Raw genomic sequence first — 25864 nt, 5'->3', positions numbered from 1 at the left:
GTTTTGTGTTTCTAGGAGTTTGTGTGTTTCTTCTAGGTTGTCCAATTTGTTAGTGTATAATTTTTCATAGTAGTCTCTTATGATCCTTTTTATTTCTGAATAATTGTAGCAAGTTCTCCATTTTCATTTCTGATTTTATTCATTTAATTTTATTTTTTAAAAATTTTTAAATTTTTAAAAAAATTTTTATTTTTTCTGAGAAAGACTAGCCCTGAGCTAACATCCATGCCCATCTTCCTCTACTTTATATGTGGGATACTTGCCACAGCATGGTTTGACAAGCGGTGTGTAGGTCCACACCTGGGATCAGAACTGGTGAACCCTGGGCCATCTAGGCAGAATGTGTGAACTTAACAGCTACATAATCGGGCTGCCCCCTCATTTCTGATTTCAGTAATTTGAGCCTTCTCTCTTTTTTCCTTAATCCATCTAGCTAAAGGTTTGTCAATTTTGTTGTTCTTTTGGAAGAACCAACTTTTGGTTTTGTTAATTTTATCTATTATTTTTCTATTCTATATTTTATTTATCTACTCTAATCTTTATTATTTTCTTCCTTTTGCTAGCTTTGGGTTTAGTTTGTTTTTCTTTTTCTAGTTCCTTATGTTGTAAAGTAGGTTGTTAATTTGAGATCATTCTTGTCTTTTAATGTAAGCATTTATACCTATAAATTTCCACCTTAGCACTGTTTTTTGTGTATGTCCCATGAGTTTTGGTATGGTATATTTTCCTTTTCAGTTGTCCTTAAGCATTTTCTAATTTCTCTTGTAATTTTTTCTTTGATCCATTTGTTGTTTAAAATTGTATTGTTTAATTTACACAATTTTGTGAATGTTCCAGTTTTCCTTTTATTATTGATTTCTAACTTTATCATGTTGTGGTCAGGGAAGATACTTTGTATGATGTCTATCTTTTAAAATCTATTGAGACTTAATTTGTGGCCTAACATATGGTCTATCCTAGAAGATGTCCCATGTGCACTTGAGAAGAATGTGTATTCTGTTTTTGTTGAGTGGAGTGTTCTGTATATGTCTGTTAGATTTAGTTGGTTTATTGTGTTGTCTAAGTCTTCTATTTCCTTACTTATCTTCTGTCTTGATATTCTGTCTACGATTGTGTGTGGGGTATTGAAGTCTCCAACTATTATTGTGGAAGTATCTATTTCTCCCTTCAGTTCTGTCAATTTTTGCTTCATATATTTTGATGGTCTGTCATTAAGTGCATGTATGTTTATAATTATTATATCTTGCTGTATTGAACTTTTATTTATTTGTTTATTTTAAATTTCAGGTGTACATCATTATATTTCAATTTCTGTGTAGACTACATCATGTTCACCATCCAAAGACTAATTACCATCCATCACCGTACACATGTGCCCTGTCACCTCTTTCACCCTCCTCCCTCCCCCCACCCCTCTGGTAACCACCAATCTAATGTCTGTACTGTGTGTTTGTTGTTGTTGTTTTTATCTTCTACTTATGAGTGAGATCATACAGTATTTGACTTTGTCTGTCTGACTTATTTCACTTAGCATAATGCCCTCAAGGTCCATCCATGCTGTGGCAAATGGTAAGATTTTGACTTTTTTTTATAGCTGAGTAGAATTCCATTATCTATATATACCACATCTTCTTTATCCATTCACCCCTTGATGGGTACTTAGGTTGTTTTCAAGTCTTGACTATTGTGAATAATGCTCCAATAAACCTAAGAGGGCGTATATCTTTATGCATTTGTGTTTTCATTGTTCTTTGGATAAATACTCAAGAGTGGAGTAGCTACGTCATATGGTAGTTCTATTCTTAATTTTTTGAGGAATCTCCATACTGTTTTCTATAGTGGCTGTACCAGTTTACATCCTCACCAGCAGTGTATGAGGGTTTCCTTTTCTCCATATCCTCTCCAACACTTTTAATTTCTTGTCTTGTTAATATAGCCATTCCAATGGTTGTGAGGTGTTATCTCATTGTAGTTTTGATTTGCACTTCCCTGATAATTAGTGATGTTGAACATCTTTTCATGTGCCTGTTGGCCATCTGTATATCTTCTTTGGAAAAATGTCTGTTTAGATCTTTTGCCCATTTGTAAAATTGTGTTGTTTGTTTCTTTGTTGTTGAGATGTATGAGTTCTCTAGATATTTTGGATCTTAGCCCCTTATCAGATATATGGTTTTCAAATATCTTCTCCCAATTGTTAGTTTGTCTTTTCATTTTGTTGATGGTTTCCTTTGCTGGAAAGAAGCTTTCTCTGTCTGACTTATTTCAGTTAGCATACTACCCTTAAGGGCCACCCCACTTGTCTCAAATAGCAAAATTTCATCAGGTTGATGTCTGGCCAGGCAAGGGAAACAAAAGAAAAAATAAACAAATGGGACTGACATTTTATTAATATATAATATCCTTCTTTGTCTCTTATAACCTTTTTTGATTTAAAGTCTACCTTGTCTGATATTAGTATAGCCACTCCTGTTCTCTTTTGGTTACTATTTGCATAGAGTATAATTTTCCATCTTTTCACTTTCTAACTGTGTCTTTGGATCTCAAGCAAGTCTCTTATAGATAGCATATAGTTAGGTCGTGTATATTTATTCATTCTACCAATCTTTGCCTTTTATTGGAGAGTTTAATCCATTTACATTTAAAGTAACTACTAACAAGGTGGCACTTACTTCTACCATTGTGCCATTCATTTTCTATATGCCTTATAGCTTTTTTGTCCCTTGTTTCCTGTATTCCTGTCTTCTTTTGTATTTAGTTGATTTTTTTTTGTAGTGAAATGTTTAAATTCCTTCTTAATTTCCTTTTGTGTATATTCTCTAGCTATTTTCTTTGTGATTATCCGGGGAATTAAATTTAGCATTCTAAAGTTATAACACTCTGATTTTATACCAGCTTAACTTCAATAACATACAAAAATTCTGCTCCTTTGCAGCTCTGTCCTCACCCTCATTGGCTCTTTATGTCACAAAATTACATTTTTATACATTGTGGGCCCAAAAACATACACTAATAATTCTTTTAAATACATTAATATCTTAAATTATGTATAAAACAAGATTTGAAGTTACAAACCAAAAATCTAGTAAAACTAGCTTTTAGATTAATAATTGTTTTTTTCCTTTAAATGTATTAGTCAAGAGAATCATGTGGAAAACAGAAAGTGTGGTTACAAAGCATTGTTACAATAATACTGGCTTTTATAATTGCCCATGTATTTACCTTTATTGAGATCTTTATTTCTCTATATGGCTTTGAATTACTGTCTAATGTCCTTTCATTTCACCTTGCAGGACTTCCCTGAGCATTCCTTGCAGGGCAGGTCTAGAGGTCACAAACTCCCTCAGCTTTTATCTGGGAACGTCTTAATTTCTTCTTTACTTTTAAAGGACAGTTTTGCTGGATATAGGATTCTTGGCTGACAGTTTTTTTGTTTTAGCACTTTGAATATATTGGCCCAAATTTTCTGGCCTCCAGTTTCTGATGAGAAATCTACTGGTGATCTTATTGAGGATCCCTTGTCTGTGATGATTTATTTTTCTCTTGCTGCTTTCAAGATTCTTTCTTTGGCTTTTGAAAGTCTGATTTTAATGTGTATCAATGTGGTTCTTTTTGAGTTCATCTTACTTGGAATTGATTGGGCTTCTTCGATGTTTATATTCATGTCTTTCATCAAATTTGGGAAGTTTGCAGCCATTATTTCTTAAAATATTCTCTCTGTCCATTTCTCTCTCTTTTCGGCTTCTTGGACTTCCATGATGTGTATGTTGGTCCACTTCATGGTGTCCCAAGGTCCCTCACTCTCGGTTTGCTTTTATTTGATGTTTTTTCTTTCTGTTCTTCAAACTCCATAATTTTCATTGCCCTATCTTCAAGTTCACTGATTCTTTCTTCTTCCGCCTGCTCAAATCTGCCTTTGAATCTCCCTAGTGAATCTTTCATTTCAGTTATTGTACTTTTCAACTCCAGAAGTTCTTTTTTGTTTTTTTTTATGTTTTCTATCTCTTTATTGATGTTTCCATTTTGTTCACTCTTCATTTTCTTGACTTTCTCCACATCTTCCGCTAGTTCTTTGATTGACTTTAAGACACTTGTCTTAAAGACTGCCTAGTATATATGCCATTAGGTCTTTCTCAGGGACATTTTCTGTTCATTTATTTTTTTTCCTTTGGACCGTATTTTCCTGTTTCTTTGTATGCCTTGTGACTTTTTGTTGAACACTGGATGATTTAATCTAATAATGTGGTGACTCTGGAAATCAGATTCTCTCCCTTCCCCAGGGTTTTCTGTTTTTGTTTTTGTTTTTTGGTTGTTGTAGGGTTCTGTGTGGTGAGGATCAGACTAAGGTGTAAACTTAAGGTCTCAGATCTCCTCTGAGCCTTTCCCTGGGCATGTCTTGTCATTTTCCAATTTTCCCTCTATATGCAGTTGTTTTTGCATGTCCTAGTGTATGATGTCTGGCTCTTGAAAGAGGAAAAAGTGAAAAATTCAGCAGAAGAGAAAAGAGCACAAGCTTTTTAAATCCTCTGGAAGTCACTTCAGCTGGGTGGGAGGGGGTTGCAACAATGAGGAGAGGTGCAACAACAATGGCTACCCACCTCTTTGTCTGCACCTCTGTAATCAGAAGGAGCAATCAGAAATCAGAGTAAAGATCTCTAATATTTGTAAGAGAGGGTCCTGTTTGCCCACCCCAGCTCCTGTAAGCTATATGCAAGCCATTCCAGGAACATGTGCACAGTTACCTGCAACATATCTGGAGGTGGGGGATGGGTATGTGCTACTGTGCTAAGAGCTGAAATTGATCCAAGTTAACTGCAATTAATGTCCACATCTTCCCCCTGGAAGTTGCGAGCTTTCAACAGACTCCAGAGTTCCAAAATAGTTTCATCAGACAGATTCTACCAGTGCAATCATTGTCTAGGTTGGGAGACAGATTCCTAATGCTACCAACTCTACTGTCTTCCCAGAATACTTGCATAATGTGTTTTAAAATAGAAATTATAGCAAACTACGTATCCAGTTCTACACCTCGCTTTATTGACTTAACATTCTATATCTTAGAATGTTATGGATTGTTATAATATATATATTAGATATATTATAATTGTTATGTGTATTATATATTGTTCCCTATAATTATATAAAATATTTATCATTAATTCTTTATGGCTACAAAATATTCCATTGAATATCTTTATTGAATGAACTTCTATTTTTGTATAATTGGGTTGTTTCCAATCTTTTGCTCTTGTAGTATGTATTAGTTTTTATTTTTTACATATTGGGAAATTGCCCTCAATAAAAATTTTACTGATTTAGACTGTCACCAAGAGAGCACCCAATTCTCCACCAACTATTTTTTTTAAAGATTTTATTTTTTCCTTTTTCTCCCCAAAGCCCCCCAGTACATAGTTGTATATTCTTAGTTGTGGGTCCTTCTAGTTGTGGCATGCCACCTCAGCATGGCTCAACGAGTGGTGCCATGTCTGCACCCAGGATTCAAACAACGAAACACTGGGCCACCTGCAGCAGAGCTTGCGATCTTAACCACTTGGCCACAGGGCCGGCCCCATCCACCAACTTAATAAAACAGTAGGTTGTGAAATTTTTTGATGTTTACCAATCTGGTAGGTGAAATACTATCATATATTAATTTAAAATTGTACTTATTTTATTTTGAGAAAGCTTTATAAGAATTTCCTTTTTTATGAATTTTGTTCAGATCCTTTGCCACTTTAAAATTGGGTAATAAGTCTTTATTGATTTGTAGCAATTTTTTATATTATGGAAGTTAGTCTTTGGTGTATGATAGAAGATGTAAAAAGTACTTTTCAAAATGTGTTTGGAATCTGCCTACATTGTCTATAGTTTGCTCCATCTATAAATAAAGTCCACATTTTTTCTTTCTTGGGTTACTTCAGTAGCCTTCCAATTCTCTCCTGTTTCCATGAAGAATAGTATATTGCATGCCTAGAAGCAGTTGTATTGGTTTAGTTTTGTGTTAGTAGCAGAGATGGATGAGACTGTGAAATTTAGAGTTGTTATAGTGTTGGAAAAAGTTTCAAGTTAGTATGGAAGCAAGCAAACCTAAGAGGGAGCTCATGGACTGGAGGGATTATCGAGGTGCCAGTAACTTGGAGGTCTCTGTAAGAGCTATTAACAGCAAGGTTAGTGAAGTAAAGGAGAGTACAATATGGTAATATAGTTCACTGTGTTCTAATTGTGACATATTTTACAGTGTTATCGTAAGAGTGGTTTGCTGAAGTGAATTGGAAACAAACATTATGAAAGTAAAAGGATTTAAGAAATAATGTGAATTGAGTGTGATGTGGAATACCACTTTGTTTGCTTAAATCACTCAGGGTGAGGCAGGAATTGAGGAGGAGAAAGTTTTGAACTGAATGACGTGGAGTGACCAGAGATTGATAGTTAACAGCATTGAGGATGGCAGTAGAGTGGTATACCTACATGGGCTAGACTACAAAGGAGAAAGATTAGGTGAAAGCATGTATCCAGGTAATCTGGAAGCAGCGCTAAAGGTCCAGGAGGATTACGTTTACTCTCAGACCAGGAGAATTATGGGAAAATGATCTAACTCTCCTTGACAGGGTTGATAAGAAAGGATTTTCTCAGGAGAAATTCAGGTGTCATTCAGTATGAGAAGGTAGAGAAAGGCTTGTAGCTTGTTTTTTTCTATCTATCTATCTATTTATTAATTTATAGCTTGTATTTTCAATCAGGTTGATACTTTCCCTATGGCCAGGAAAATTGGTTTTTACTCTTTTAATATATAAAGCACAGATGTAATACAATACAGACATGTATATACAGTATATTTATGATATTAAAACTTCATGGGGGTAAGTGATTAGGAAAAAATCTGTATAAAAAGACTCTTTAGTCGGCCAATGATGAAAAAAAGCTTGAGAAACACTGCTTTATAGGAAAAGGCTAATGGTCTGTGTGAATTGAATAACAGTTTAATACAGCAAAATGAAAAGAGCTAGAAAAGGAATTAACAGGAAGAGGATGTTTCAGAGGACAAGATCTTATGTGAATGAAAATGAGAAGGAGAAGAATGCCAACATGAAGAGTTTATATCTTGGGCTGCACCTACAGATCACAGGAAGGAGTGAGGAAGGAATTTAAGAAATAGAGAGTGCAGGGAGTTGAAAAGAAGATAGGGAAGATATGGACGGGAGGAACCATGCTCATTATTTTCTTTTTATTGTGGTAAAAAACATATAACATGACTTCTAATTTCTGGTCTGGTGTATAAGAAGCTGGAAGTCACTATTCCATTCTGACAACAAGTAAAAAATGGAACAGTCTGAAAAATTGACAACATTTTTTTAGATCCATTTGAGAAGTGAGGTCATAGGGCAAAAAACTGTCCCTAAAATTGAGACCAACAGGTGAATACAGGTAATCACAACTTGATGGAGCAGAAACTCATGAGCACAAATCTCAGCAGGAATCAGTGCTTAGGTAGGGAAACTTGAACTGCAGTTGATGAATTTCTGGAGGCTCAGCATGAACAAGTCTGAGAGATAACTCCAGTGGGACCCAGTCATCGGGGGCCTCCACACTTCTTTGAATTTTACCTCAGAGCTTGACCAGGTCGTAATGGTGATTATAGAAGAAACTTCCCCTTGTGCAACTGACAGGGAGAGGGGAAAAGGAACCATTTTGAACTATGCCAGAGCATTAAAGTCTTAACAAGGTCTACCCTCAGGAGAACCTAACCTGGAGGAAGGGAAATACCCAACTCCAGCCAATTCAAGTTATCCTGTCTCCCCTAAGGGATGAGGAGAACTGAGTGGCATGTGCGAAATTCACAGACTAGAGGTACAGGCTCAATAGAAGACTGAGACCTAATCATAGGCCTATAGAACACTCCCCCCGACACACACCTTACCACCACATTACTAAAGGCCTATCAAGAAAAAATGACAAGACGTAATAAAAGGCGAAAAACACAGTTTGAGGAGATAGAGCAAGCATCAGAACCAGACTCAGATATGGCAGGGATGTTGAAATTATCAGACTAGTAATTTAAGACAACTAAAATTAAGATGCCAAGAGCTATAATGGATAAAGTAGGTAGCATGCAAGAACAGATGGGTATTGTAAGCAAAAAGATTGAAATTCTAACAAAGAACCCAAAAAAATTGCTAAAGATCAAAAATACTGTAACAGAAATGAAGGATTCCTTTGATGGGCTTATTAGTAGTCTGGACAAGACTGAGGAAAGGATCTCTGGGCTTGAGGATATCTCAATAAAAACCTCCAAAACAGAAAAGCAAACAGAAAGGAGACTGAAAAAAAACCCCTCCAAAATAGAATATCCAGGAACTGTGGGACAATTACGTACACATAGTGGAAATTCCAGAAGGAGAAGAGAGGAACAGAGGAAATATTTGAAACAATAATGACTATGAATTTCCCCATATTGATATCAGACACCAAACCACAAATCCAGGAAGCTCAGAGACTACCAAGCAGGATAAATGACAAAAACTCTACACCTAGGCATAACATTTTCACAATACATAAAATCAAAGATAAAGAAAAAATCCTGAAATAATCCAGAGAAAAAAGCACCTTACCTCTTCTCAGAAACCACACAAGCAAGAAGAGAGTAGAGTGTAATATTTGAAGTGTTGAGATAAAAAAAAAATCCTCAGCTTAGAATTCTGTACCCTGAGAAATTATCCTTCAAAAGTGAAGGAGAAATAAAGACTTTCTAAGACAAAAAATTGAGGAAATTTGTTGCCAGTAGATTTTCCCTGTAAGAAATGTTAAAAGTAGTTCTTTAGAGAGAAGGAAAATAATATAGTCAGAAACTGAAATCTACATAAAGAAAGGAAGAGCATTGGGGAAGGAATAAGTGAAGATAAAATAAAAACTTTTTTCTTATTCTCATATGATCTAACTGATATAGTTTATTCAAAATTATAATAGCATCAATGTATTCAGTAGAGATTATCAGAGTGGATCAAGAAACAATGCACAACTATATATTGTCTACAAGAAACCCACTTTAAATATAAAGACACATATAGATTAAAAGTAAATGAATGGAGAAAGATATAGCATGTTAACACTAATCAAAAGAAAGCGAGAGTAGCTATATTAATTTCAGACAGAGCAGACTTCAGACCAAGGAAAGTTACCAGGGATAAACAGGAAAATTAAATAATGAGAGAGGGGTTAATTCTCCAAGAAGACACAGTAATCCTCACCGTGTATGTACCTAACAAGAGTGTAAAATATGTGAAACAAAAATTGTTAGAACTGCAAGGAGAAATATATGAATCCACTATTACACTTCTCTATTAGAAATAGATCAATTCAACAATATCATCAGTCAACTGGATATAATGGACATCTATAGACTACTTCATCCAATAACATCAGAATGCACATTCTTCTCAAGCTTACATGGAACATTCACCAAGATAGACCACATTCTGGACCATAAGACACATCTTAACAAATTTGAAAGAATAGAAATCATACAACGTTAGAGCACAATAGAATTAAATTAGAAGCCAATAACAGAAAGGTAGATGGAAAAGCCCCAAATACTTGGAGATTAAACAAAACACTTCTAAATAGTACATGGTTCAAAGAAAAAAATCTCAAGAGAAATTAATCAATATTTTGAACTAAGTGAAAATGAAAACAGAACTGGTCAAAATTTGTAGAATGCAGCAAAAGAAGTCCTTAAAAGGAAATTTATAGCATTGAATGTGTGTATTAGAAGAGAAGAAAGATCTAAAATCAATAATCTAAGCTTCCATCTTAGAAAACTGAAAAAGAAGAGCAAATTAAATTCAAAATACGCAGAGGAAAAGACATAAAAATCAAAGCAAAAATCAATTAAATTGAAAATAGGAAATCAATAGAGAAAATCAATGAAACCAAAAGGTGGGTTTTTTAAAAAGATTAATAAAATCAATAAGCCTCTAGACAGGGTAACTAGGAAAATAAGAGAAAGGACACAGATTACTAACATCAGAAATTAAAGAGGGGACATCACTATGGATACCCTGGACATTAAAAGGATAATGAAGGAATACTATGAACAACTCTATGCCTATAAATTTGATAACCTAGATGAAATGGACCAATTCTTTGAAAGATAAAAGCTTACGAAACTAACACAAGAAGAAAGAGACCATCTGAATAGGGCTATGTTTATTAAAGAAGTTGAATCAACAATTAAGAACCTTCCAAAACAGAAAGCACTAGGCTCAGATGAGTTCGCTGGTGAATTCTACCAAACATTTAAGGAAGAAATTATACCAATTCTCTACAAATTTTTTCAGAATGTAGAAGCAGAAGGAGTGCTTTTTCACTCATTCTGTGAGACCAGCATTACGCTAACACCAAAACCAGACAAAGACATTACAAAAAAACCACAGACCAATGTCTCATAAACATAGGGGCAAAAACCTTCAACAAGATGGTAGCAAATAGAATCCAACAATATATAAAAAGAATTATACACCCTGACAAAATTGGACTTATCCCAGATATACAAGGCTGGTTTAACATTCAAAAATCAAGTAATGTAATCCATGACATCAACAGGCTAAAGAAGAAAAATCACATGATCTTATTAATAGATTTAGAAAAAACATTTGACAAAATCCAACACTTGTTCATGATAAAAATTCTTGGTAAACTAGAAATAGAAGAGAACTTTCTCAACTTGATAAAGAATATCTCCCTAAAACCCACAGATAATATCATACTTAATGATGAGAAACTTGAAGCTTTTCCACTAAGATTAGGTACAAGGTAATGATGTCCCCTCTCACCACTGCTGTTCAACATCATACTTGAAGTCGCAGCTAATGCAGTAAGGCAAGAAAAGGAAATAGAAGGTATGCAGTTTGGGAAGGAAGAAATAAAACTGTCTTTGCTCACAGATGACATGATTGCCTATATAGGAGATAAAATAAAATTACAAAAAGCTCCTGAAACTATTAAGTGATTTTAGCTGGGTTGCAGGATACAAGATTACTACATGAAAGTCAATGCTTTCCTACATAACAGTAATGAACAAGTGGAATTTGAAATTAAAAACACAATACCATTCACATTAGCACCCCTCAAAATGAAATACTTAGGTTTAAATCTAACAAAATCTTTACAAGGTCTATATGAGGAAAACTACAAAACTTTGATGAACAAAATCAAAGAACTAAATAAGAGATAGTCTATGTTCATGGATAGGAAGACTCAATATTCTCATGATGTCAATTCTTACTCACTTGATCTATAGATTCACATAATCCCAGTAAAAATCCCAGAAAGTTATTTTATGTATATAGACAAACTGATTCTAAAGTTTATATGGTGAGGTGAAAGACCCAGAATAGCCAAAACAATATTGAAAGAGAAGAACAAAGTGGGAGGACTGATATCACTTGACTTCAAGAATTACTATAAAGTTACAATAATACAGACAGTGTGGTATTGGCAAAAGAATAGACTAATCAATCAGTGGACAGAGTGAACAGCCAATAAAGAGATCCACATAAATATAGTCAACAGATCTTGGACAAAGGAGCAAAAAAATGAAGCAGATGGTCTTTTCAACCAATAGTGCTGGAACAACTGGACATCTACATGTAAAAAATTGAATTTAGACACAGAGCTTACACCCTTCACAAAAGTTAACTCAAAATAGATCATGGACCTAAATGTAAAGCCCAAACTATAAAACTTCTAGGAGAAAATCTAGCTGATCTTGGGTATGGCAATGACTTTTTAGGTACATCACCAAAGGCATGATTCAGGAAAGAAAGAATTGATAAACTGGATTTCATTAAAATTAAAATGTTCTGCTTTGTGAAAGATATTGTCAAGAGAATGAAAAGACAAGTCGTAGATTAGGAGAAAATATTTGCAAAAGACATATTTGCTAAAGAACTGTTATCCAAAATACAGTCATATACCACATAACAACATTATGTGCCACATAACAATGTTTCTCAGAAACATTTCTGACACAAATGTGTTAGACACATTTGCTTCTCAGACACGTTTCTCAGAAAGTATCCCCATCATTAAGCAATGCATGACTATAAAGAGAACTCTTAAAACTCAACGATAAGAAAACAAACAACTTGATTAAAAAATGGGCCAAAGATCTTAGCAGACACTTCACCAAAAAAGATATACAGATGGCAAATAGACATATTAAAATTTGCTCCACATAATATGTCATCAGGGAAATGCAAATTAAAACAAGAGTAAGATACCACTGCACATCTATGAGAATGGCCAAAATTCAGAACAATGGCAATATCGGATGCTGGTGAGGATGTGGAGCCAGGGGAACTTTCATTTATTGCTGGTGAGAATGCAAAATGATACAGCCACTTTGGAAGACAGTTTAGTGGTTTCTTACAAAACTAAACATATTCTTATCATATGACCCAGCAATTGTATTTCTTGATAGTCTCCCAAAAGAGTTGAAAATATGGCCAAACAAAAACTTGCACATGGATGTTTGTAAAAGCTTCATTCATAATTGCCCAAACTTGGCAGCAACCAACATGGCTTTCACTCGGTGAATGGCTAAATAAACTCTAGTGCATCCAGATAATGAAATGTTATTCAGTGCTAAAAAGAAATGAGCCATCAAGTCATGAAAAGACACAGAGGAAACTTAAATGCATGTTTCTAAGTAGAAGAAACCAATCTGAAAAGCCTACATACTGTAAGATTCCAACTGTATGACATTCTGAAAAAGGCAAAACTGTAAGACAGTAAAAAGGTAAGTGATTTCCGTGGTTAGGAGGGAGGGAGAGGTTAACAGGAGGAGCACAGAGGATTTTTAGGGCAGTGAAACTACTCAGTATGATACTATAAGAGTGGATACATTTCATTATACATTAGTCCAAACCCATAGAATATACAACATCTAGAATATACCCTAATATAAACTATAAATTTTGGGTGATGATATGTCAGTATAGGTTCATCAGTTGTAGCAAATATATTACTCTGGGGGAGGATGTTGATAATGGGGGAGGCTATGTGTATGTGGGAGCAGGGGTTATATGGAAATCTCTGTACCTTCTGCTCAGTTTTGCTGTGAACCTAAAACTACTCCAGAAATAAAGTCTATTTTTAAAAACACACACAACATGATATCTAACTTCTTTTTTATTTTTAAAAACTTTTTAACGATTGGCATCTGAGCTAACATCTGTTACCAATCTTTTTTTTCTTCTTCTTCTCCCCAAAGCCCCCCAGTATGTAGTTGTATATTCTAGTTGTGGGTGCCACTGGTTGTGCTCTGTGGGATGCCACTTCAGCATGGCCTGATGAGTGGTGTCATGTCTGCGCCCAGGATCTGAACTGGCAAAACCCCAGGCCGCTGAAGCGGAGCACACTAACTTAACCACTTGGCCACAGGGCAGCCCTGATATCTAACTTTTTAACAACTTTTTAAGTGTACAGTACAATATTGTTAACTGTAAGTACAGTGGTCTACAGCAGATCTCTAGAACTTGTGGAATGCTATTAGCAAATCAAGTTTCGCCTTCCGAGATTGTCAGTTTGGGCTTGCCTACATGCTACAAGCTAGCAGTAGTGGTAAGGACCTTTTCAGGTTCATTTTTTTCTATTTCAGTCCTCTCTAGTTAAGTACAACATGCTTTTATTAATCATCTTGCTGTGGCTACCTCTGACTCCTGGAGTGTAGAAGTCAATCCCAGAAGACCCAACATATAGTTTGACTTTGAGTTTCTTGAGCACAGAGTATATATCTTCTATTTTTATTGTGTCCAGTATAGCACCTATAGGGCATCCTGAACTTAGCTTGTACTTAACAGGTGTGCTTGCTGGTTGATTTTTCCTGGAAGCACACAGAGATAACCATAGTATTTGCCAACTAAGGATCAGAGAAACCTGAGTGGGCTTTTCTGGATGCAGAAGAGTGATGGCGTTCAAAGTAGATCTAAATGAATGTACTTGTGCGATTCCCTTTCAGATAACTGCCAGGATGCAAGTTGCAAGTAAAAATAGCCTTTGAATTTTGGGAACTGTACTGGGATATTTTTTGTTTTGCAACCTTTGGAGAAAGTAAAAAAAGATAGGTAAGCAATTATGAGAAAAATGCAATGCATTTTGAGGCCCCAGGAGTTAGAGATTTTGCAGGGAGTGGACTTTGTTAGTGCCTCAAGATCTCAAGCATTAAGGAGAAATGTGATGATCATAATAATAATAATAATAATAATAATAAGTTTTACTTATATAGCATGATAATTTGAATACGGTTTCATATTCAGTCTTTCATTAAAAACTTATGGCACTATTTTGAATGACAATATTTATAGAGATAAGATAGGCACAGTTTCTCTTTCTCTCTCATTCATCTCTCTTTCTATCTTGCTTTTACATACATTACTCTACTACTGTCAATCCTGTTTCCAGTAGTAAGAAACTCAATCTTCTGATATCCAATCAGAAAATCCTGTCTCATCTTCTGTATTCCAACTTCAACTCCAGGCTCTTGCTTATTAAGGTACTATGACTTTATTCTTGACTTTGTTCTTGACTTTGTTCCATTACCTAGTCACCTTCTTGAGTCCTGTCAGGTAGTAGAAATGTTGGTAGAATGTTTTCCCCTATGGGAAATCAGGGAAGGGGATTTCTGTGAAAAAATCATATCCCAAGAACTATCCAGATACAACCTCACTCAACCTCCATGCCTATGTGTACTACACTACACTATTCTACACTGTACTACTACTGTATACGCCACTTAAAATTTTTCTAATCTTTACAGGGTCAAATAAAATAAATGTAGCTGAGAACTTTCTACTGAGTTGTTAATATCAGAGAACATAATATATTAGAAAAGATAACTGTAACTGTAGAAAAAGTTATTGTTCAAACAGACTTTGTCCATTTGGGGAATTCTAAAAGGAACTTCCATTTGCTTGATGGAATCATTCACAGAGATGTTTGGTGGGATGGATCTTATGTGGCAAACCTGATATGTGGGATTTGCTGCCAGTTCATAGGTTCAGAATTGCAAAGTGTATACTCCTGAGTAATTTTAGGTCCTTTGTCATTGTTTAATTTGGTTGTATAAAAGGTTTATGCAAAGTATTCAAACAAACCAAATCATATAAAGTAAAAATCTTCCCCTACTTCCTAACTCTTAATCACTCCCTTAAGAGTGTAATTCCTATTAAGAATTTATTGTGTAACTTTCAGGCATTTTTTTTTAATTTTTTTTTTTTGGATGTACATCATATTTCAAATTCTGGATACATTACATCATTTTCACCACCCAAACACTAATTATAGTGCATCCCCTCACATGTGACCCTAATCACCCCTTTTGCCCTCCCCCCGCCCCCTTCCCCAATGGTAACCACCAGTCCAATCTCCAATGCTATGTGTTTTTTTTTTTGTCGTTTTTATCTTCTACTTATGAGTGAGATCATATGGTATTTGACTTTCTCCCTCTGACTTATTTCACTCAGCATAATACCCTCGAGGTCCATCCATGTTGTCCCAAATGGCTGGATTTCGTCATTTCTTATGGCTGAGTAGTAGTCCATCGTGTATAAATACCACATCTTCTTTATCCATTCGTCCCTTGATGAGCACCTAGGTTGCTTCCACGTCTTGGCTATTGTGTATAATGCCGCAATGAACATAGGGGTGCAAGTATCTTTATGCCTTTGTGTTTTCAAGTTCTTTGGATAAATATCCAGCAGTGGAATAGCTGGATCATATGGTAGACCTATCCTTAATTTTCTGAGGATACTCCAAACTGCTTTCCATAGTGGCTGCACCAGTTTGCACTGCCACCAGCAGTGAACAAGGGTTAGGCATTTTCTATGCTTATTAAAAAAATACACATTTGTTGATAATTAAATACATAGAAGTTTATGTTTAACCTTATAAAATTGAGATAATCCTATGCCTAATGTTTGCTAATTTTCTTTATTATTTCAACAGTATAACTTGAATGTTCTACCAGATTGGTGCATATAGTACAGAGTTCTTGCATCAAATAATGCATACAGTATTAGTTCATTTATATAAATGTAAAAACCAATGAAATTAAATAATATTTTTTAAGGAGTGTATCCATAAGTGGAAAAATTAAAAGAATAGCAAAGTATTATTTTAGAATTTAAGAATACTTTAGAACTTAGGATAGTAGTTACCTCTGGGGTTGTGGAGGGATTAGTGATTGGGGAGGTAAACAAGGAGGTGTTGGGGGACCTGACAATACTATATTTTGCTGGTGCATGGTTATATTAGTCTTTACTTTAAAATTATCTATCTATATCTATCATTTATCTATCATCTATCTGTTGTCTTCTTTATATTTCATTATATCATTATATAGTCATATCTATATATAATCATAATTATATCATTATAATTATAATGTATATTTCATTATAAATAAAATAAATACATATAGCCTTGATATTCTTCAGATCATGAAAAATATGCTGGAGTGTATCTTTACCCAAATTTTAAAGAAGATAATTTATGTTCCACTCACAGGGAAAAAATGGAACTTGACTTTGGTGTTCTTTTAGAACCCAGATCCTGGTTGTTTCTTTCTTCATAATATATCAGACATTTTGTATCTGTCAGCCCTGGTATTGAAAGCTAAAGGAAGGCTACGCATGAAGACTGAATTTGAGTGGCTTCCTTTTCCCAATATATAATGTCAGGCCCTGAGCTGAAAATTAGGTACAGAAAGATAAGACAGAAACGTTACCACTTCTATCTTAAGGTTTGGTAGAAGAGACACATGGATATATGGTAGAGAAGTTTATTACTCACAAGTCCTGGATAAGGTGCGCAGCATGCCTCAAGGGGCCACAAGTGGAGGTCAAGGAAGGATGTAGGCGAAGAGGCAGGATCTTTTAGCACATGCCTTTATTAGGGCCCATGGGTGGAATGCTTCGGGGTTCCTGGGCTGGACTGGTCAATTTAAACCCCAAAGAGTGGGGTTTTGTAAGTTCCACAGGGGTCTTATCTGAGGAATCGAGAGGCAAGGGAGCTGTTGCTGAAAAGAGTTGCTGAGCAAGTCATATCAGAAACCTACATTTGCTTGTGACTCTGCGGACTGTTATCTAGGGCGTACACTTACAGGAGGGGCTACTGTCAATTCAAGGTCGCTGCAGCCCCATGGCCACACAAGTTGGATGCCAAGGCATCAATGTCGTGGAATAGTTTAGCTAAACGCTCTACAATGTATTATTCTTTTTCACAGAGACACCTTGTTGAATCTGGTATACTCAGGGATGTTGGGAAATTTTTGAAATTTTCATTTCAAATTAACTGTCAGTACAATATTTTTGAAAATTATTTTATACATGTATATATATTATATATTTGTATAATACATGTATATGTGAGTATACATGTGATTGATGAGAATATATATGTGCGGATATATACAGAGAGAGAGAGAGAGTATCGGTATATATGTGTGTGTGTGTATCTATATAGAGAGAGAAAAAGAGAGTGTCAAAGAACATATTAGGGTAAGAGAAAATAAGAACAGTATAAAAAGATACCAATGAAATGTAACCACAAGAAATAGCATTCCTAATTTGTTCTCTAAATTCAGTGAATTTATCACTTTTCCTCCTCCCCACCTTTTTCATTTCCTGGAGGACATTATTTGAGACAAATGTGAGCTCTCCTGACACTGGTGTGTGTGTCTGTTTAACAGCATCCTGTTAGTGTGTCTGTGTGTACTTAAAAGCATCCTGTTAGTTTTAACTTTACGTTCTCATTTTTCAAGAAATTTGAATTTTCTTCGTATGTGTTTCCCTTGATTTACATTAGTCTTTCTGTTTTATTTTTGAGAAGAACTTCAGAAAAAAATGGTAAGTATTCTGACAACCCTTCAGTCCTGCACCATGGTACCTTTCACTTGTTGACATTTCCTGTCTTTTCACTTTCGTTCCATCCCTTGGCACTCCCGTCTCCTGACTGTCTACTCTCTCTTCTCATTTTTTGGCGTCTGTGCTTCTCCAATATTAAGTTCTCTTCACTGCTCTTTCCCTGCCTTTTCCATCCTTTCCAATCCTTCTTTCTTCATTCCATGCCCTGCCATTCCTGTAAACACTGGCTTCTTTTGTCTTCTAGATGCTTTCCATAGTTTTATTATGAAGTTGGCAAGACGAAAGGAATTCAGCTAACAGGCACATGTATTGAATGAAATATATATATATTGAATGAAATATATATTTAGTGCCAAATATATAATTTAGTGCCAAAGTTCTTTTACTTAGGCCCTCTACCATGTATTCCAAATTGGGGTGCCTGTTACTATACACATTATACTACCTCAATCCTTAAGAGATAAGAGAACACTCCAAAGTTACTGAGGTAAATCCTTTATCCATTTTCCTGTCAAACTCTGGTGTTATTAATTTCCTCTAAATTCTGATGTTATTCATTGGTCAAGTGTGAGATTGAGGCTCACTCTTCCACTGCCCTTGATCGTATTATTAAAGTGTTCTCACATATGTAAATATTTTTACATGATTTTGCTTGGCAATTTTTTTCTTTCCAGCCATTGTAATTCTTTGTTCTCTGCATTTTAATTCATCCAATTATTAACTCTTCAGACTCATCTTCCTTTTAAATCCTTGTATACAGATTTTATTTCTGAAGAGAATTTCATTGATAATGTATTTTTCGATCTTCATCTTTTTTCCTGAGGAAGATTCACCCTGACTTAACATCTGTCGCCAATCTCCCTCATTTTGCTTGAGGAATATTAGCCCTGAACTAACATCTGTGGCCAGTCTTCCTCTATTTTGTATGTAGGTCGCTTCCACAACATGGCTGCTGACGAGATGTGTAGGTCTGTCCCAAGAACTGAACCCAGGCCACTGAAGTGGAGCAAACAGAACTTAACCACTAGGCCATGGGGCCAGCCCCTTGATTTTCTAATATGAGTGACATGAGAAGCTATTGTTAAGGATGCTCCCACAAGAATTTTTCATAAGACGCTAAAATAATCATAAAGGTTAGTATCCTTCCTTATCTAGATGGTATTTTTTTCCATTTTACCTATATTTTCACAGGGATTAAAATTTATGAATATATCACCTAATTTATATAACAGAAATGATATGAGTAATGTGAAAGATACAATTATTGGTGGATTAGTGCCATTACTACATGCTTACTCATCACTTTTGGAGGACCTGTCTCATGTGTATATATATATATTTATGTTTTATTTTCAAAGTGATAGAAGGCCCAAAGTAAGAAGAATGATTGGCATGGCTATTCCAGAGAAAGCCCTATTACACTTCTCTTGGTTTTATTTTCTTAAAATAAGTGCTAAAATGTGCTTTTTGTATCAAGCAGGAGATACAAACCAAAATTACCTATGGTTGGTGAAGAGGTCTTTGGAACTTTATGTTTCCAGTTTTCAGAAATGTAGGTCAGTTTTCCCCAAAGAGAAAAATTATAGAAGTATTTCAGGTTTTTTTCTTCCTTCCTTCCTGATATTGATCTTTCTTTTTGAATGAACGATTCTTCTCTTTCTTCCACCTGCGTTTATATCTATTACTTTTCCATCTCTGTAAAACATGTTTCCAAATCCATATACACTATTAAAAAACTAAGAATTGAGAAAAGATGCTTGGACCTCTGAGTCAAATTCACTGATCTATGTCTGCTCTGAATTCACAAGAGTCTAGTAAATTTCAGTGCTTCCAAAAATTTTGAGATTATTCAAGTTAAATATTATTCCTCTTTCAAACTAATTTAACACCATTAGATGCCGTTGTCATTTCCTGAATGTCTCACCTCCACCTGCTGTAGGAATTATTTTGTAAAAGTGTGTAAATAATAAACTTCTCCATCATTTTCTCATCATAGTTTTCACCTTTGTACTCACCATTCAATGTTTTCAAAATGTCACAATAAGGCAACTTTGCTGAATATGAGAAAGATTGTAAGAATAAATGAACTATAAATTGTTATTGAGCAAAGATATCTGGATCATATAATCAGTAGCCTTTAGAATTTCATCAACAGGGATTAAATGAAATATTTTTACTGTTGAGAGTATGATTATGTGCAGGGAAGTTTTCAGTTTTAGAAATGATTAAAGAGAATACTCTGGATTCTTTTAAAAGAGCAGAGAAATACGAGGGAGGTGTTAGAGGCAATATCCTCTGGATATTTTGAGTTATCTGCGCCCTCACCAATACTAATAATTGGAGTGCAGGAGGCTTTTAAGGGGAAATCAATTAAGGAATTAGGGGATTTAATTGTCTCAAATTTAGGCACAGGCCAGTGTGGATTTCAGAAAGCAAAATAGTAAATGTAAGCGGGGGTGAGTGGCAAGTAGAATTTAGGAAATTTCCTAATTTTTCCCCCCAGATTGCTTCACGGTCAATCATGCATCTTCTAGCTGTAATGATCCTTGATTTCCTGAAGTGGAAAGTTGGCCTTTTAAAGTGCTCCATGATTTGAACCCCGAGCACTTGTAGCAAAATAAGCAATGAGGTGTTATTTATAATACACCAGACTCTCAAGTCATCTGGGAAATACTGATTAGGCTGACACACTGGCTCTGTGCACTAAAGTGAATCTGCGGCTCCACTGATGTGCAAGCAGTGGGACTCATGTCTTGGTACCCATGATGCCAGTCCTAGGGAGCAGTGCATATATTTTGGCATTTAGTATGAACACATAGTTGCTTCATCATTAGTATATACTTCAAGTCTCTATACCATCAAATTACTGTAGAACTATGAAGAATATTTGTGATATAACATGAATTAAGGGTTTTGTATAACGAAGCAGAGAAGCAGTAATACCGCTCTTGAGGTGGAACTTTATTTCTCCTTGTTAAAATCCTGTTCATCCAAGAAGCAACCTTTGAAGGATGAGTTGTTTTGATGAGTTCCAAGGAACGTTCTCTTTTGGGAGGTTAGGGCTTCACTTTATATCTGCTACTTTATAAGGAGACTTCCTCTCCTGAGAACCCACCTGTCTCTTAAGCTGTATAAAACCCCTAGGAGATTAACCAGAAAACAGGCAGGTGAAGGTTGAATAAGTATGTTGGGTTCAAATATTGCTTTTGAAAAGAAAAATTGTGATTGAACATAGGAAACCATTTTAGAAGAATTGATGGGACTTTGTGGGTCTGTAGTTTGGCTTTTTAATGCCTAGTGCTTAATGCCTGAAGATTACACTCATTTGGCCCCATAAAATAGCGGAGTTCTAAGGTAGTCCCTCCAGGGAAACCTGGGTAGCTATGGAAGACACATGTGGTTCACATCACTGCTATTGCACCCACTGAGACCCACTGTGAGAATGGAGGCTTTAGTGTGAAAAGTTTAGTGGAATTCTTGTGATAACAATAGAGTATATTAGTTTGCTAGGGCTGCTGTAACAAAGTACCACAAACTGAGTGGCTTAAACAGCAGAAGTTTATTGTCTCACACTTGTGGAGGCTAGAAGTCTGAGATATTAGCAGGGTCATACTCCTTCTGACAGTGCTAGGAAAGGATCTGTTCCATGCCTCGCTCCTAACTTCTGGCGGTTTGCCAGCAATCTTGGATGTTCCTTGCCTTGTAACAGCAAAACTCCAATCTTGACATGATGTTCTCCCTGTGTGTGTCTGTGTCCAAATTTTCCCTTTTTATAAGGACACCAGTTATGTTGGATTAGGGACCCACTCAACTCCAGTATGACCTCGTCTTAACTTAACCTCATCTTAATCACATCTACGATGACCCTACTTCCAAATGAAGTCACATTCTGAATACTGGAGGCTAGGACTTCAACATATGAATTTTGAGGGGTTAGGGTGAGACACAATTCAACCCACAACACAGAGTATACCAAGGCGGACATGGGAAACAGGGAAATATAAATAGACTACTTAGATAACTATTTTGAGAAGTTTGATTATGAAAAGAAAGAGAGGAGAGTATATAGGAGAGTACAAAGTTGATGGAAAATTATATTGTTTTGATTTTAAGATGGGTAAGGTTTTGAAAATTTTAGGGTTCACGGGGAGAAGTTAGTAGAAAAGCTGAGGGGAATAACTCATGGATCCCAGGACCAGAGAGGACAGTACAAGATGAATGGAGAGAAGGATTGGTGTTCTCTGTAAAGTAGGAGGGATATTTCTCTTAATATAACAGTAAAGGAGGAATAATGGAGAGGTGCTGATTTAAATAGGTTTGTTATATTAATTATTACAAAATTCAGACAGTTCCCTTCTGATGGATTATTCTCCTCCTCCTCCACCTCTTCATCCTCCTCCTTCTTCTCTGCTTCTTCTTTTTCTTATTCAAGTGGGAATGCAGTCATATACTGAGAATAGGGAGCAGTAGAGTTGGAAGTGGAATTTTTAATGAAATTCACAATGCAAAAGTAAGCAAATGCAAATGGCTGGAGATGCATGGGAGGATTACCAGATATTGCTGGCATCCAAGTTGTGATAGATGACTATGCATGTATAGAGGACCAACTGCTCAGATGTGTGGATTTTTATAGCATATTAAGCTACCAGTATGAGAAATGGATAATTAGATTAATCCATATTTGGAGTTTTCCCAAGATGATGTGACAGAACGACAATGACGCCAGGGATTTTCATTTATTAGTAAGAGAATACATGAAATTAGCAACCATGGCACCTAAATAAGAAACGACAGGAAGTGAAGTCAGGAGGAACTGATGAGTCAGGAGAAATTGAGAGGCTCTGATGGGACAGAGACACTGGAATTGTATGAGCAGCTAAGCAAGCAAGTACAGGACATTACGCCTCCTGTTTCACCGGAATATTCAACTATGGATGCCATCTGCTGCCATCCTTAAAGGGAGGGTGAATCAGTCAGGGTTAGATTCAATCACAAGTGACAAGTATCCAACATATAAATGGCTTAAAGATATAAAAGTTTATTTATCCCAGAAAATAATTCTGGAATTAGGCTTAGAGTAGTTCCGTGAAGTTATCAAAAGCCTAAGCTTATTCTGTCTTCTCTGCCATCCATGTCATATTACATTGTCATAGATGTTCTTTGAGTTCCATCCATTATGACATATTCCACCCAGCAGAAAAGGTAAAGAAGAAAAGAAGCACACAATTTTCCTTTAAGGACACATCCCAGGAGTCATACAGAATAATTCAGCTTATAATACACTGGCCATCATTTAATCATATGCAGGAGGGGGTCTAGGAAATCTCAAATTTATACAAAGCTGTCATGTGACAAGGTAATAATAAGGAGTTTATAACTGAAGAAGAGGGGAGAAATGATATGAGGGACAATCATCTATCTGTGTTCCAGAGCTTCATCTTGAGAATGAACCAGTAAGAAGGAGAAGGAAAAAATCAGTTTGTATCTTGTTGAGGGAGAATTGTGATCATCATTGGAGGCCCAAATAATCATTTCTCATGGAAGGATAGGCATATGAATTGCAACATCAGTCAGTTCTCCTCTACCTGGACAATGGTCAAGGAGCCTGAGTCAGACGACCAAAGTCTGAAAAGAGGTCTCAAGATACCATAGAATGTGTTCTGGGGAAAAGTGAAAATGTGGGATCCATCTGTCATATTATAGAAAGATACATCTCCAGCCTCATAATCCAGGAATATCCCCACAATAAGGGGTTTTTCTTGTAGAGTAAGAAGAGTTACTCTGGAGGTGAGGGCCCAGTAGTCCCCATCATAGAGCCTGATGGCCCAGAAACCATTCTGTGGGGACATCGTGACCCTCTCCTTCCTTGTTACATTATCCCTACAAATTCCCAGGTCCCAAGAACGTGCTTCCCCAACTTCCACCTCCCAGTACCATCTCCCAGAGCTGATGTCCAGCTGACCCAGCACACAGGGAAGGGAGTTGAATCTCTGTGTGGAGCTGGGTAGATCTTGACATCTTTCTTGCCAGGTTACTCGTCTCCCTTTTTCGGAAAGGAGGAGGACAGGATGGGCAGTGGCTGCATCCAGGGTCACATTTACTGCAATGACAAGTCGACCACCATGTTTCTGGGAAGTGTCTCAGTAGGCCTGGGCCAGAGGATGCCCATTCTTTGAGGACTCTCTGGCCCTGGGTAGATCCAGTTTACCTCCACCCATCTTTCCTTGAGACTACCCCACAAGGAGAAGTGTCCCTCCTGGATCATCAGACTCACCAGCTTTGAACTCTTCTTTCCTCCAATCTGCAAGGAACAAATGAACATAGAACCCACCATCTGAAAGATAATGCTGCCTGTCTGTCTAGAATACTGTGAGTATACATTCCTTAGAATTAATTCAAGAATAATAGCAACCAAAGGAAATACTCTTTCATATACTTGAACATCTTTTTACAATCTGCTAAATTATGTCTGACTCGAAGGCCTGACCATCCCTATAGTCTCCTCTTCCAACATTCCTATAGGATAAATATCTATAATCTATTTAGGATGTTGGTGAGGAAATAGAGAATATGATGTCTGACCATCCAACCATTTAGTCCTACCATTTAGTTTTCTCAGATTTTAGCAGATGATAACCATTCTGCCTATACTCAAAACATAATGTGAGATGCATTAAAAATAATAAAACTGCTAAAATTTAACATTTAAAACACATTATCATCTGTTAAAATATTGAGTAATTTATTGAGTTCATGGAATGTATGCTTTGGTGTTTCTTCGATTTTCAGCATATTGTTTTGCACACAGTATGTGTTCATTTAAAATATCTTTGGTAGTAGAATTTTTTCATCAGAGTCCATGTTACTCACCAGGATATAATGGTGCTTTCTTCCAGGCTGCAAAAGAACAAAATAGGAAACACTTTACTTTTTTACCTTCACTGTTTTCTCTCATTGTCTTTTCTATTCCTCTTTGTCTTTGTCACATTTCTTCTTCTGAATCCCTTGGACTTCCTTTTTATATTTTGTATGATCCTTATATTCAATTTTTTCAAACACGGTAATAAAAATGATCCGGTATAGGACAGGTAGAAATGTAGAAGCAACAAAAGGTGGGAGGGACAGAGGAGAAGTGGGACAGAGGGAGCATAAAATAAAGACAGGAAGGAAGGAGGAGAGGAGGAAGAACATGCTGAATCACTTGTTGGTTTGCACTTTAGAAAGAATTTATCAAAAATATTGAAATTTAGAAAGATAATGCTACAAATGCTTCTTTGCAAAATATGGAAATTTCCATATTTTGCAAATTTTATGTTGCATTTCTGCATCCTATCTTACTTCTATAGGGCAAGACTCAAGAGAGATAGAAGGTTGGAGCTTTCTAAGAGATAAGCATTACTTACTGGACTTGAATTGAGCCTTCCTCCTAGCTGAGGGAAAATATACAAACAGGCATACATGAGACATGTTTTTTAACATCGCAAAGAAGATGTAATTAAGCCATACATCTGCCAATATTTGTGTCTGCAAACTGGGTGAATAATGTCCATTTAAAAAGTAATGAAAGAAATCTCTAAAGTTCATTCCATCTGAAAACTTTACTAGTTTGAAGAATATAACAATATGTAGGGACATGAGGATTTAAATAATTCTTATGATAGGGTACTAAAAAGTAGTGCAGGAATATCTTAGAAAATAGCCTTAAACCTGAGAGAGATATTATCGATTAAATTTTTTTTTTTTTGAGGAAGACTAGTCCTGAGATAACATCTGCTGCCAATCCTCCTCTTTTTGCTGAGGAAGACTGGTCCTGAGCTAACATCTGTGCCCATCTTCCTCTACTTTCTATGTGGGATGCCTGCCACAGCATGGCTTGCCAAGCAGTGCCACGTCTGCACCCAGGATCCAAACTGGTGAACTCTGGGCTGCTGAAGCAGAACGTGTGC

The 25864-nt window shown here is 36.0% G+C and overlaps 1 protein-coding gene across 17 annotated transcripts in view; it reads right to left on the bottom strand.

Moving 5' to 3' along the window:
- Positions 1-531: 531 nt before the first annotated feature.
- Positions 532-25864, bottom strand: part of LOC139045858 (E3 ubiquitin-protein ligase TRIM38-like) — a 128979-nt gene continuing 103646 nt past the window's right edge. For 15 of the 17 annotated variants that reach the window (XM_070515180.1, XM_070515179.1, XM_070515181.1 and 12 more), the window contains 4 exons: positions 25322-25348; positions 24789-24815; positions 24193-24252; positions 532-24018 (listed from right to left, as the gene is read on the bottom strand). In XM_070515180.1, coding sequence (XP_070371281.1) covers positions 23489-24018; positions 24193-24252; positions 24789-24815; positions 25322-25348 — 644 coding nt within the window. In that variant the 3' untranslated portion in view covers positions 532-23488. The remainder of the gene's footprint in view (positions 24019-24192; positions 24253-24788; positions 24816-25321; positions 25349-25864) is intronic. The other 2 variants (XM_070515193.1, XM_070515190.1) reach the window with 1 other exon arrangement.

The sequence above is a fragment of the Equus asinus genome, chromosome 8 (assembly GCF_041296235.1).
Source record: "Equus asinus isolate D_3611 breed Donkey chromosome 8, EquAss-T2T_v2, whole genome shotgun sequence".
In the NCBI taxonomy this organism is placed as follows: Eukaryota; Metazoa; Chordata; class Mammalia; order Perissodactyla; family Equidae; genus Equus; species Equus asinus.
Note: the sequence above shows the minus strand (reverse complement) of the source record. Positions and strands in the feature narration are given on the sequence as shown.